Raw genomic sequence first — 15,411 nt, 5'->3', positions numbered from 1 at the left:
AAAAAAAAAAAAAAAAAAAAAAAAGAGCTAAGAATTAAAGATGAATTAAATGAATGGAGAGTTATACTTTGTTCATGGGTCAGACAGCTCATTGAAGAGTCATTTCTTCTGAAATAATGTATAGACTTAATAAAGTTGCATTAAAGTCTCTGTAAGGATTGCTGAGCTACTTATAAAATTCACGTAGAAATTCAAAGAACCCAGTCAAAGCAACTTTGAAAAAGATCACCAAAGTTAAAGGCCTAAGAATACCTAATTCAAACCTTAATTTGAAGTTTCTGTGTTAAATAGATCAGTGGAGCTGGCTAGCATGCAGAAGTAGACAAGCACAACTGATCTTCAGTAGACATGGAAAGGTAATTAAGTGGAAAAGGAATCTTTCAACAAATGAGTTCTCAATTAGATATCAATATATTATTGAGTTTTTTAAAAAATACAAGTTTGTATGCATATTTTAGGCTAGTACAGTGATTGTCCTTTGGCCTTGTACATTGGAACATAGATTATGAACTAGATTATGATCATTTTATTTTGTTTATTTTTGGTACTGGAGATCAAACTTGGGACTTTGCACTTGCGAAGCAGGTGGTGGCACCACTGAGCTAAATGCCTGGCCCTGATCATTTTATTTTTAAAGATAACACTTCGGCCTAGAATCCTGAGAAATAAAGTTCACTGTGTTTGAATATTAATGGATTTTGGTTAGGTAGGTGAGGAGGACAGTATACTGAATCAGATATACTAAGTATTGTTAAATTTCTAATTATTAAATACCTCTGATTTTCTTTTCTGTCTCCTTTATAGGTTGGAAAAGAAAAAATGCTGAAGGTGAAGATAGTGAAGATTCATCCTTTGGAGAAAGTAGATGAAGAGGCCACTGAGAAGAAATCTGATGGTGCCTGTGATTCTCCATCCAGTGACAAGGAGAATTCCAGTCAGATGGCTCAGGACCATCAGAAGAAGGAGGCAGTAGTAAAAGAAGATGAAGGAAGGAGAGAGATTATTAGTATGTATGATGCTAGCTTTCTTGAGTGAGTTAGGAGGAGAGGCCCTTTTTATTTTCTTAAACACAAATCTTAGAGTTCTCAGTAACTTAATGTGTAATTAAGTTTTTGTATAGACACAATTTTGTTCATTTTTTATTTAAAACAGCTAAAATGTCCACAAAGTGAATTATGACTTAAATATCCCTATGTAATTGGGATATTGGGAAGTTATTTCTTCTAGTTGTTTAGAAATATGTGTGCTCATTGCTAATTATTCAAGATAGTAAAGGAAGTTTTTTCTTTCTTTTTCTTTTTTTTTTTCCCTTTCTTTTGTGGTGTTAGAAGTTGAGCTCAGGGCCTTCCACTTGGCATTCTATCACTGAGCTACATCTCCAGCCCTTTTAAATTTATTTTTTGCAATACTGGTGATCAAACCCAGGAACATTCTACCACTGGATTGCTTTCTCACTCCTTTTTATTTTGAAACAGGGTCTTGATAAGTTTCCCAGGCTGGCCTCAAACTTGTGATCCTCTTGCCTCAGCTTCCTCCCAAGTAGCTGAACTATACATTCCTCTGTTACTCTTAAAGTTGCAAATATGTCTGTATGTGTAGAGTGGCATGATCATGGTAGGACAGAAATTATGCTAATCCCTACTGTTCCTCATGCAAGCTGGTGTGGTGATTCAGATACTTGTATTTTGTGGAGTCTGAGTCTCCCAGATAGCGCTGCTAGAATTCTGAAATTGTAATGTCTAAAAATTCCTAGGGATTTAGATACGCTTAACAATAATGTTTTGAAAATTGAAGAAGTTAAACATAGCCCACTAGAAAAAGTATTTGAGTTTTGAGGCTTTCCTTTAAAAAAAACAAACTGTATAAATAAGAAAGTTAATTTTTGTCTCTCAGAATGAGTTCACAGTGTGTTTGGTATGTATTAATCTGGCTGTTAGAGAACCAAATGCTTTACTTCATTATTTATCTGTTGGGGACTCTGGACTAGATAGACGTTAACCAGAATGTCATGTTGTCTCATCCATTCTGTTTTATGTCTCCAGATGTTTCAGATGTGTGCCAGATGGTTTTGAGGGACTTCTTATCATAGTCTAAAGAAAACTTCTGAGACAGTAGTTGAGCTAGGCAGCCCTAGTTATTGATCCTTTAGTTTTTCTGCCCTGTATTATGAATGCTACTATCTGCGCTTTCTAATTTCTGTCTTCCTTTTTTTTTTAGAGACAGGGTCTCACTATGTAGTTGACACTGACCTGGAACTCACCAGGCTGGTCTCGAACTCATAGTGATCCTCCTGCCTCAACCTCCCCAGTGTTGGGATTACAGGCGTGCGCCACCATGCCCGGCTCTCTGTCTTCCTTTTTGATACTGAAGTTTTACAACTTTTGGATGTTACTTACAATTTCCTGAGGTTCTTAAATTTTTAGGAGTTGGCTGATAATGCAGCTTCTAACATTTCTCTTCTAGAATCAGATTGTTGGAATACACATGTGAGCTTTACATTAGGTATAAAGCTGATGTATATTCCAACAAGCTGGGATTAAAGGGGTGTGTGAGGTTCTTGAGAATGTTATTTCTAGTTATTGACCATTGATGTATTCCTTATGTTGTGGTCACACTTCTGCCTCTTCATACCTGAAACAGTTCCTTATCATGTTATAGGTGATCTGATTGCCATATCTAAAGATTTCTTCTTAGCATGGTTTTCTGTTATATTTAACATGGTATTTACTCTCATATCTTTTACTTTATTATTTGTGGTACCGAGAATTGAACTCAGCCTTTGCACTGAGCTATTTCCTAGCATGCTCCCCCCCATGTGTGTGTGTGATTTTTTTTTTTCCCCTTGGTACTGGGGATCAAATTAGGTTCCTTGCACTTGCAAGGCAGGCAGCCAAACCACTGAGCTAAATCTCCCAGGCTCCCCCATATATATTTTGAGACAGTTTCACGAAGTTGCCCAGGTTGATCTCAAATATGCCATCTTCTTACCTGTGCCTCCCAGAGTGCTTGGGATCACAAGCATGTGCCACCATGCCTGGCTATGTTTACCTGACCTTATATACTGTCTTCTAGTTCTCCGAGTTCATTGTTCTGGTTCTTTACCTCCTTATTTTCTTGCCATTCTTTGGATTTTTTTCCCCTAAAGTGTTATGTCTTTTTATTTTTCAACCTGCATACTGTTGTATCTCAGTCATGCTCACAATTAATTCAGGTGTTAACCTTGTGTATTTCTTTATTTTCAGTCTCACCTCATTTTATTCACCTTCTGTTGAAATTAATATTTTTTTTCAGTTTTTTGAGATAGGATCTTACTATATATAGTCGAGGGTGGCCTTGAACTCACAGCAGTCCTCCTGCCTCAGCCTCCTCCCAAGTACTGGGATTACAGGCATGTGCCCCTACACCCAGATTTTCTTTTTCTTAGGTTTTCCCCCCGCCAAAATGTGCATCTTATTAATCAGGCTAAAAATCCTCCTTCAGTTGTCTGGTATTCACAGGGCAAACTTAGCCTCTTTACATATGAGGTCTTGTATAACCTGGGTATAGCTCACCTTCTTGATTTTTTACTATACTATGCTCACTCCTAGCTCATGCCTTTATAGTCTCTGAGCAAGTTAACGCTCTATTTACATGTTCATGCTTCCATCTCTAGACCAAGTATTCCTTCTCTGTACTCTTCTAGTTATTTTTGGTTTTGGTTTTGTTTAGAGACAGGAAAGACCTCACCATGTTGCATGGGCTGGCTTTGAACTCATGATCCTCTTGTCCACCTCCTGTATAGCTGAGTTTTATGGACCACTGCATTTGTCTTTTTAGCATTTTTGTTTTCCAACTATATTATAGTATTTATCTTGTGGGATTCTAATTATTTACTTATTACTCCCCATAGATTTTATTTAGCTCCTTGAAGTGAAAAATTTGATTCATCTTTGGGGTGTGTCACCCAGAACCTGGTGCAGAGTGTGTATTCAGTGAGTTTATTCATGAATGAGTGAATAGAATTAAATGAATTATTATTTTTTCACTAAATTTCTATTGATTTTATTAGATGACCGAGCACGTAGATCACCACGAAAACTTCCTACTTCATTAAAAAAAGGAGAAAGGAAATGGGCACCTCCAAAATTTCTGCCACACAAATACGATGTGAAACTACAAAATGAAGACAAGGTTAGTAATTTACACTAAATCTTTTATATATGATAAATGTTCAAGAAAATACATAGGGTTGGTTTTCTTGGAGATAATATTCTAAAGAAAATAAATATACAACAAATTTTTTTAGTCTCAGTATTTTTTTTTTTTTTGGAGATAGAATCTCTTGATGTAATTCAGCCTGGCCTTGAATTCATGATGTTCCTGCCTCAGCTTCCAGAGTGCTGGGATTACAGGCATTTTCCACTACACCTAGCCCCTTTCTTTATTGGAAATATTAAAAGGCAGCAATAATTCTATAGTTGAGCTTCTAACTCAGTTAAAAAATAAGAATCTGTTCTTAGTAGTTACAGATTTCCCAAGGAAATACCTTTTCCCATTTAAAAGTAGAACAGTTTAATATAATTAAACTCAGAAGTTAAGTATAATTACTGTTTTACAAAGAGTCTTATAAAACTACCAGCTAATAACCTACAATAGTAGATATTCTTAAAATAGTGCTATGTATTTTCTTGGTCCTAAAATGCTTAGAAATAATTTGTGTTTTTTATGGCTAGAGGTCAAATCCAGGGTCTTCTCATGGTAGGTAACTGCTCTGCCAGTGAGCTGCATGCCCAGCCCTAGTTTTTTAGTTTTAAATATTTTCAGAATCAGGAAGTATTTTAAAATTGTTGGCAAGAATGTTTTTCTTAGTGGTATATAAAATAATGTGTCTGTTTCATTATGTCTTTATTTAGGAAATACAGCTTATTGCAGATGTTTGTGCAGAGTTATGACTAGAAACGGTTTTTATAGCTAGAAAGAGGTGGGCTAAGGGACAGGATATGGAAGACAGTTCCTTTGTCTTTTTTTTGTAGCAGGGATCAAACTTGGGGATCTTGTACCTTTACATGACAGATCTTGGTTCTCATTTTTTTCCCATACCCCTTTCCTCCCTTTACCCCCTCCACCCTTCCCTATTTTCAAAAACTCTGTTTCCATTTCCTCCTTTCCTGATATTTTTTTCTTTTCCCTTATGTCCTTTCCCCTACATTTCCCACTTGCCCTACTCCTTTAGCCCTTTTCTTCCTATTTCACATTATCATTTACACAATTGGGCTTTTGTGTGTTTTGTTACTAGGCATTGAACCCAGGGCCTTTGCACTGAGCTAAAGCCCCACCCCCTTTAAATTTTTATTTTGAAACAGGGTCAGATAAGTTGCCCGGGTTAAGCTCAAATCCTAGATCCTCCTGCTTCAGCCTCCCAAGTGCTGGATTTAGGGGTGTGCTACCACACCTGGCTGTTGGTATTTCTTAGGTTTGAAAATTAGATTTTAAATACAATTTTTCATCAAGTTGCTTACCTCTCATTCAGCGTTTCCTTATGGGTAGTAAAAATTGGTTGTAGGAGCCGGGCGTGGTGGCGCACGCCTGTAATCCCAGCATTTGGGAGGCTAAGGCAGGAAGATCGCTGTGAGTTTGAGACCAGCCTGGGCTACATCGTGAGTTCCAGGTCAGTCTCAACCACATAGTGAGACCCTGTCTCAAAAAAAAAAAAAAAATGGTTATAGGAGATAGAAAATGCAAATAAAAAATAAATTTTCTCTAATCTCCCACAGAGATGATACATATTTGATGAGTGTAGATCTGGTTAAGGGTGGTTAGGTCTAAGTGACTTTTTTTTTTTCTGTCCTGGAAATCAAACACAGGACCTTGCAATTGCCAGGCAAGCATGGCGCCACTGAGCTAAATCCCCGGCTCCTAAGTGACTTTTAAATAGGAGTATATTGCGTGGGTATTATTTTGTAACTTGGTTTTATGTGGTAAGTATCTGTTGTGTCATTAAATTTTCTTCCAAAATAATATTCTCAGATTGTAGTGTGTGCAGTAGTCACCAATCTATATTAAACCTATAGATACCTAAGCTCTGTGGCCAGAACTTCTTATAAATCATCGAGTTTGTTTTAAGGCCCAAACAGTTGCAGTTTAATAGCATTGTACGTTTATATATTTTAATTTTTTAAGTGAATCTCTTATCAGTGGATGTATAGGTAATCCCTCGTTCAACTATCTTTTTTTCTAATGAGATGACTATTCATTTACTTTCTAAGAAAAATTCATAAGTATAGAATTTCGGTTCAAAGGGTATACACATTTTAGGGCATATCAATAAGTTGCCTAAGGATATCTTTAAGTTTATATTGTGGGTCTGAAATTATTCTTCCTTCTAATTTAGACCCCTGTTTTATAAATGGAATTGTGAATTTTTTGGAGTGGCTCTAAGTTTTGGTTCTCATTGCTCAACTGCTTATCTCAGTGGTGAGTTACTGCTTCTTATCTCACTAGATCATCAGCAATGTGCCAGCAGACAGCTTGATTCGTACAGAGCGCCCACCAAATAAGGAGATACTGCGGTATTTTATACGGCACAACGCCTTACGTGCTGGTGCTGGTGAGAATGCACCTTGGGTTGTGGAAGATGAGTTGGTAAAGAAGTATTCCCTGCCTAGCAAATTCAGTGATTTTTTACTGGATCCATATAAGGTAAGGTTACTGTTAATATTTGAAAAGTAGAGTAGACCTCTATTGAGTTTATTTTCTCTGGTGGCTCTAGTAGGACTAGACTCATAACAGATTTTGAATTTAAACATTGGATAATAAATTTTAAAAGTTTTAGATACTTGTTTTATATAGGTTGTAATTGTATGACTAAAGGTGAGAGGTCACACTGAATAAATAGCTCCTAGTTTGATATATTTATTTTTGAGATACTGGGGATTGAACGCCAAACCTTTGCACTGAGCTACATCCCCAGCCCGTGTATTTTATGTTGAGTCAGGGTCTAAATAATTGTGTAGGTTAGGCTTGAATTTGTAATCTTCTTGTCTCAGCTTCCTAGAATGATGGGATTACAAGTATGTGCCCACACACCCATCTTGTTCTTTTCTGTTTCCATAATTTTAAAAACTATATGCATGTAAATTTTAAAAATTGACTTTATATATCAGATAACATGATTAAATATACTAGCCTTGAAAAAAAACTTGGATTATGTATTGCTTTGTATGACATGTGGAAACCTACCTTTTGTGTGCTTAGCACGATTTTTCCCCCCTTGAATCATCTCTTGTAATCTTGAGAGCATTTTTATGAAGTTGTAAACAATTTCTTATTCCCCAACGCTATTTGACATTTCATTGTTTGTTTCTTAATATTTTGCATATAAGCTGCTTTTCTTTTTTGTAAAATTAGTTTCCTTAAAGGACCTTTGACTTTTCTCTGTATTGTTATTTGTATATGTTCACCTAGATCAGTGATGGCAAGCAAACCTTTGAGTGAGTGCCTAAACTGCAGTCCAAAACGCACTTAACTATCGCAAAATGCCAACACTGCAGTTAAACCTGAATATTACTGAGGTTTTAGTTTAGGAATAAAAAGTCATATATAAGAACGTCTTTTCATCTTAAAAGAAAAATAACATGTGTCGTAAGTTCACCACCACTAACCTAGTTCATCAGCAGTGTGCCAGCATTGCTAGTAGAACATAGTGGAGGGAACAGACAGGTACACCATGAAACAGTACTTTAACATTGAGGATTCAAGTGATCATATAGGACTTACTGTTCTTAGGGGCATGGAATATTTTGTTTTCTCTTTTGTTTTTGTATAATTTAATGTTTTGGGTTGTTTTGTTTTGTTTTGTTTTTGTACTGGGAACCAAACTTAGGACCTTGCTCTTGGGAGGCAGGCACTCACTGAAACCACTGAGCTAAATCCCTGGCCCAGAATTTAATGTTTTGCCAGGCCTTTAAATACTGTTGCTATGGGGTTGGGGATTTAGCTCAGTGGTTCCGCAGCCTGCCTCACAAGTGCAAGGACCCGAGTTCCATCCCTGGTACCTCCCCTCCAAAAAAGATAGATAAACAAACAAATAAATAAATATTGTTACTGTGGAGGGAGCCAAGGCCAGGAGAGAGGAAGCAAGTTCTTAGCAACTGATGGGTAGAAAGGCATAGTGGAAAGGTGGAAAATTACCTAGAAATGCAGTGATTTTGCATTGTTACCTAAGTAGCCTATTGTGATAATGATGAGGGTGTATTTTTCTCTCGTAAAAAAACCCTTTGTAGAATATAAATTACTTGAGAATAAGAACTGTCTTATTTTTTAATCTTGTAAATTTGGTGTACTACATTTGGCTTTTAATAGATACATATTGTTTAATTTATGTGTCTCTGTGTATATGTCTGTCTCTGTGTATCTTTCATATACAGAGAGTTCTGAGCTGCATCCCCAGCCCTTTTAAAATTTCGTTTTTTGGAACCAGGGATCAAACTCAGGACCTTGTGCTTGCAAGGCAGGTGTGGTGCTGCTGAGCTAAAGCCCCAGCTCTTAAATACCATTTTGAGATAGGGTCTTGGTCAGCTACCCAGGCCGGCCTCAAACTTGGTGTCCTCACACCTTAACCTCTTGAGTAGCTGGAGTTACAGGTGTGCCCCACCATGCCTGGCTGTTTAATTTATTTCTTGAAGAATTTCCATGTTTTTGAGGGAAAAGAAAGCCACTGACAGTTGGATTATAAGGATAGCATAATTTTTTGTAGGCCTAATGACTTAAGAGAAATGATTTACAAGGCAATTTTATAAGAATGTTGTCTAATATCTGAATTGAAATCTTACATTTTAGTAGCCCATTTTCCTCTTACCTTATATAGCAGCCCTAGTAGTCTCTGCTTAATGTTTGAAGTGTGGTTTTGGAATGAAAGATTCTAGTAGGGAAGTCTTTTTCGGCAAAGATATAAGAAGAAAATAATAGTTTTTAAGACATTTAGAAGCTTGAACATTTTTGGCCTAATTTATCACTGTTCTTAATTCATTTAAAAAACATTTATTTTGAAGTAATTTCATACAGAAGATTTTGCAAAATACTATTCTAGAATTTGTATGTGCACTTCAATAGATTTCCTCAGATGTCAACCTTTCCCATAACTTAGTGAGTTATAAGTCAGAATGCCCTTTTAGAAAACACTTGAATATGCATTTCTTAAATAGAAGAACATTTCCTAAATGATATAGTTATCAAAAATAGGAAATTAACATAGAATCAGTACTATCACCTAATGCATTGATAGCAAATCTGTGACACACATCTTACAACTGGCTACTGTTACTGAAAGCTCTAAGTAGGTTATCACTAACCTAATCTATAGTTCCAACTCACATTTTTCTGTTTTCCAGTTATCTCCTTTTATCCAAAAGTTTGTTTTGATTATAGTAGGGTCCAATGTGGTATCATGAGTTAACTTACTTTTTTTCTCTCTCTCTCTCTCTCTCATTGAGTTTATTGGTACATTTTAGGTATACAGTACAGTTACATTCACTGTTGGGCTCTTGTACCTTTACATGACAGGTCTTGGTTCTCATTTATGAGTTAACTTTCTATTTGGCTCTTTGGTCTCTCTTAATCTGGAACAGTTCCTTAGTTTTTCTGTCTTTTAAAACCTTGACTTTTTTTTTTTTTGAGACAGAATCTGGATGAGTAGCCTTAGCTTGTCTCAAACTTACTGTGTAGCCCAGAATGGCCTCATGCTTGTGTTCTTCCTGCTTCTATCTCCTGAGTTCTGGGATTGCCACTTTTCCCCACTAAAACCTGGGCATTTAAAAATAATAAAGACCATTTATTTTGTAGAATGGGTTCATTTTCTCATGATTAGATTCAGGTTTTTTTTAGTAGAAATACTGCAAAATTGATACATTCTTAAAGGATTAAATCAGGTGACATGATATAATTTTCTCATTGCCAGTGATACACATTTAAAAGTACAATCCTTGTCCTAATAACCAATTTCACATAGTATTCAAACCACTTTAAAAGTACTTTCCAGTAGCACATTCAACAAATTTTCTGTTACAGTCATAAAGATATTTCTGATAAAGAAATAAAGGGATTGTGGTAAATTCATGTGGATATTTCCCTGGCATGTGACCTTAAGTGAACGTCAAGAATGAAGTGAGACAACATAAATTGCCCAACAGATTCTACTGTTTATTATTAAGTTCAATTCAGCATCTGAACTGTAAAAAATTTTCTTCCTTTTTACTCTTTTTCTCTAGGCTTCCCATGCTGCTAAAAAATTAGTAAAAGTTTTTACCTATTTGATGACTACTGAAGGGCTTTTGCCAAAAAATTTTAATGCTGTTAATTTGGATAGCCATTCTTTTCTCCCCCCTATACACCAGTCTAGTGGATTAATTGTACTGAGTGGTGGATAGGGGAGGCCCTTAGCACATAAGTGGTTTTATACTTTTTCAGATCCCCCTGAGTCCAGCCATGCCGGCTCCCATTTGGCTGTGACTACCCAGCATGCCCCATGCTGAGATGATCCAGTTACTGAAGGACTGCTCTTGCGGGGAGCGGAGCCGGCCTGTTGGGAGGGGGTTGGGTGAGTTAATTTCTTTCATTTTTCAGAAAAATAAAATTATACAGTGTGGTTTGGCAAAACACACACACATGCCCCATATAAATAAAAGTGGATGGCTGGACCCTCTTACAGCCAAGCCATTCACTTTATGTCATTTCTTCATAATCTAAATTTGAATTTTTAAAGTAGAAATATAATTAATTACAAAATGTCCCTGCAATTTACAGATTTAATTATCAAAAGTACCTATTTTAAATGCTAAAATGAAACTCAGTCTTGCATTTGGTCTTTTTAGTGATAAATTTTATTTCAGGATAAACTGAAGGTATATAATCTGTTCTGAGCATATTTCTACTGTGAAGATTTTCCAAGGCTAGTTGGAAGCACATACTTGTTTTTTGTTAGTGATTCATAGATAGTCTTTGAAATACTGTTTTCTTTTTTTTTTTTTTTTTTTTTTTGGTACTGGGGATCGAACTCTGGTCCTTGTGCTTGTGAGGCAGGCGGTGGCACCACTGAGCTAAATCCCCGGCCCCTGAAATACTGTTTTCTTTGAGGTACTGATAGTACTGTTGTCCATGAGAAGTCATTTTGAAATTTAGGAAAATGCAGGACACTAGAACCAGGAAATACTGTATTGCAGAAAAGGATCTTTGGAGTTGTGCTTGGAGTTGATGTTTTGTAAAGAGCTAAAACCTTTTTGTCAGCCTTCATTGGGGAACCAAACATCTTGGTTTAATCATACAACAAAACCAGTCAGCTAAGCTGGCCGTGGAGGAACATGTCTAAGTATTCTGGGAGGCTGAGGCAGGAAAATCCCAAAATTCAATCCCAGCCACTGCACCTTATCAAGACCCTGTCTCAGAATAAAGATGATTCAATGCAAAGGATTTAGGTTCAATTCCCAGTACTGGGAGAAGATAAAAGGACACACAGTAGTCAGCTAAAGGAGTAATAATTAGATACTTGTAAGTCTTTTTTTTTTTGTACTGGGGATCAAATTTGGGACCTTGCACTTGTGAGGCAGGTGGTGGCACCACTGAGCTAAATCCCTGGCAGGATACTTGCTTTTTCTTTTTGGTACAGGGGATCAAACTTAGGACCTTGTGCTTGTGAGGAAGGTGGCACCACTGAGCTGAATCCCCAGCCCGACACTTGGAATTCTTAACAGGCAATTTTGCTTTTAAAGTTTGAGAACTTGGCCAGAAGAAGGATTGCTTAATTATAGCCTACTCACCAGTGCAGACTATTTTTCTACTTTTTATGTTGTTTCTCTTATATTTCTGTCCTCAATGTTTCGATCTTTGTTGGCATTGTAGCATAGCCTGTAAAGTTTCACTAAACTGATTTGCTTTACTCCTAACCAAGAGCATAGGTGCTCTTCTGTGTTATCTGAGATTCCTTTGCCGTAGCTACTTCCCTGTTGTCTTTTTAAGGGGCTTATCTTTTCATACTCTGTAGTCTCTAGCTGTTTGTTTGCCTGCAGTTCCATCTTACATTAGCTTGTCCTACCAACTACCTCTATGAATTTTCTCAAGTTAGTCCTGTCTGTTTAACACCCGGAGTTTCTGCATGCCACCCATGTGCATAGCTGCCTTTGGTAGTAAGTCAAATATCCTAAAGGTTATCTGGTTTTAGCTGCCAACTTTTTTCCTTTGTAACTATATTCTTTAAAACATTAAAATCATAGGTGGTGGTGGTACCCGCCCCCCTGCAGTTTGGGGAATGAGCCCTAGGTGTTTGCACTGAGCAATGAAGGCTTAAATATAAAAATCCAGCCCTGTTTTAAGAGCATCCCCACCCCATTGAACCCAAGGCCTCCACATGCTAGACAAACACCCTACCACTCAGTATTGTAGACTTTTCAGTCTGGGTATCGAGAATTTTGTATTGATATAGCACAAAACAGCTAACATGTCTTTTTTTTTTTTTCCTAAGTGGGGATGTAGTGTCTATGAAGAGAAACGAATGTATAACTTTAAATATCTGGGGAAGAGGGCCTTTAAAATAATTAAATATTGCTTCTTTAAATGAGTTTCTAAAATTAATTTTGCTCCTATTCTTAAATTCTAGTACATGACTCTGAACCCTTCCACTAAGAGGAAGAATACTGGATCTCCAGACAGGAAACCCTCAAAGAAATCTAAGACAGACAATTCTTCTCTGAGTTCACCACTAAATCCCAAGTTATGGTGTCATGTACACTTGAAGAAATCTTTGAATGGTTCACCACTCAAAATGAAGAACTCAAAGAATTCCAAGTCTCCAGAAGAACATCTGGAAGAAGTGATGAAGATGATGTCCCCCAATAAGCTCCACGCTAACTTTCACATTCCTAAGAAAGGCCCAGCTGCCAAGAAGGCAGGAAAGCACAGTGACAAACCTTTGAAGGCAAAGGGCAGAAGCAAAGGCATCCTGAATGGACAGAAATCCACAGGGAATTCTAAATCTCCCAAAAAGGGTTTAAAGACTCCTAAGACCAAAATGAAGCAGATGACTTTGTTGGATATGGCCAAAGGCACTCAAAAAATGACACGAGCCCCACGGAATTCTGGGGGTACACCTCGGTCCTCTAATAAACCTCATAAGCACCTGCCTCCTGCTGCCCTACACCTGATTGCCTATTACAAAGAAAACAAAGACAGAGAAGACAAGAAGAGTGCCCTCTCCTGTGTTATCTCTAAAACAGCTCGCCTTCTCTCCAGTGAAGATCGAGCTCGTCTCCCAGAGGAATTGCGAACTATTGTTCAGAAACGCTATGAGCTGCTAGAGCATAGAAAGAGGTGGGCCTCTATGTCTGAAGAGCAGCGGAAAGAATATTTGAAAAAGAAACGACAAGAGCTGAAAGAAAAGTTAAAGGAAAAAGCCAAAGAACGGAGGCAGAAAGAAATGCTTGAGAAATTAGAAAAACAGAAGCGGTATGAGGACCAAGAGTTAGCGGGCAGAAACCTTCCAGCGTTTCGATTGGTGGATACCCCTGAAGGGCTTCCCAATACCCTCTTTGGGGATGTGGCCCTGGTGGTGGAGTTCTTGAGCTGTTATTCCGGGCTTCTCTTACCCGATGCTCAGTATCCCATTACTGCTGTGTCCCTCATGGAAGCCTTGAGTGCAGATAAGGGTGGTTTTTTGTACCTGAACAGAGTGTTGGTCATCTTACTACAGACCTTACTACAAGATGAAATAGCAGAAGACTATGGTGAATTGGGGATGAAGCTGTCAGAAATCCCGCTCACTCTACATTCTGTTTCAGAGCTTGTGCGACTCTGCTTGCGCAGATCTGATGCTCAGGAGGAAAATGAGAGTTCAGACACAGATGACAATAAAGATTCAGCACCCTTCGAGGACAATGAGGTGCAAGATGAGTTCTTAGAGAAGCTGGAGACCTCTGAATTTTTTGAGCTAACATCAGAGGAGAAACTGCGAATCTTGACAGCGCTTTGCCACCGGATCCTCATGACGTACTCAGTACAAGATCACATGGAGACCAGACAGCAGATGTCTGCAGAATTGTGGAAGGAGCGGCTTGCTGTGTTAAAGGAGGAAAATGACAAGAAGAGAGCAGAGAAACAGAAACGGAAAGAAATGGAAGCCAGAAATAAAGAAAATGGCAGAGAGGAAAATGGGTTAGGTAAAACTGATAGGAAAAAAGAAATTGTGAAGTTTGAGCCCCAAGTAGATATGGAAGCTGAAGACATGATTAGTGCTGTGAAGAGCAGAAGACTGCTTGCTCTGCAGGCTAAGAGGAAACGGGAAATCCAGGAAAGAGAAATGAAAGGTAAAAGTTCATGCTGAGAGGAAAGGGAAACACTTTAGAAGACAGTAAAAGAATTTAACCACAGTATTGATAGGGTCTTGTGTTTGTCATAACTAGTCACTTGTTTTTGTAATAGTCCAACACTCTTATTTATTTATTTATTTATTTATTTATTTATTTAGGTACCAGGGATCGAACTCAGGTCTTTGTGCTTGTGAGGCAGGTGGCAGAACCACTGAGCTAAATCCCCAGCCTCTCTTTTATATATTTGGGAGTGGGGAGGTAGGGTGGGATAGGGGGATTCTCAGAATTGCAATCAGGGCCTTGCATATGCTAGGTAGGTGCTGTACCAGTGCACGACAGCCCCAGTCCTAGGGTATTTTTAGGAGAAATGTTCAGCATGGAGTTTTGCAGTTAATGATAAATTAATTTGTTGATGGTGTCAATAAAGGACCAAAGCTACAAATAGGTATACTGGAAAGATGACTTTTAGAATTGCTGTCCTGAATGTAGATCCCTTGTGTCTCAGCTTTATTCCTTTGGACAACTTTATTTCTTCATGTTTCTTAAAAGTTGAAAGACAAAGTATTTGAAGCCTCTAGCATAGTCATCTGCTTAGGTAGTAATCTTTTGTTTGTTGTTTTTTTGGTACCAGGGATCAAATTTAGAACCTTGTGCTTGCCCAGCAGACATACTGCCACTGAGCTAAATCCCTGGCCCTGTAGTAATCTTTACCTTATTAATAATTAAGAACTGAAAGGCCGGGGATTTAGTTCAGTGGTGCCGCCACCTGTCTTGCAAGCACAGGGTCCCAAGTTCAATCCCTGGTATAAAAAAAAAAAAAAAAAAAAGACAAAAATAATTAAGGACTTAAAATCTTGGACTTTGATGATATCATCAAATATGAGCTTTAATAGTAGTAAAACATTTTATTAAGTAATTCTCACTGGATGTGGTAGTATACACTTGTAATCCCAGAACCCAGGATCGTGAGGCAGGATTACCATGAGCTAGTCTTGGCTATGTCATGAGTTTGAGGCTGTCCTGGGCTACATAGCAAAACCTGGTCTCAAATAAATACAAACAAAAAGAATGAATTCTCATG

General features: G+C 37.7%; 1 protein-coding gene across 1 annotated transcript in view; it reads left to right on the top strand.

The window, feature by feature from the left end:
• The window catches only part of Baz1b (bromodomain adjacent to zinc finger domain 1B), a 58,022-nt gene that overhangs the window by 11,939 nt on the left and 30,672 nt on the right, over positions 1-15,411 (top strand). Inside the window, exons 4-7 of the mRNA XM_019206730.2 lie at positions 805-1,006; positions 4,049-4,170; positions 6,481-6,678; positions 12,626-14,327. Coding sequence (XP_019062275.1) covers positions 805-1,006; positions 4,049-4,170; positions 6,481-6,678; positions 12,626-14,327 — 2,224 coding nt within the window. The remainder of the gene's footprint in view (positions 1-804; positions 1,007-4,048; positions 4,171-6,480; positions 6,679-12,625; positions 14,328-15,411) is intronic.

Source organism: Fukomys damarensis, unplaced genomic scaffold, assembly GCF_012274545.1.
Source record: "Fukomys damarensis isolate Sample0158 unplaced genomic scaffold, DMR_v1.0_HiC HiC_scaffold_17, whole genome shotgun sequence".
Lineage (NCBI taxonomy): Eukaryota > Metazoa > Chordata > Mammalia > Rodentia > Bathyergidae > Fukomys > Fukomys damarensis.
This window is presented reverse-complemented; position numbering and strand designations above follow the sequence as displayed.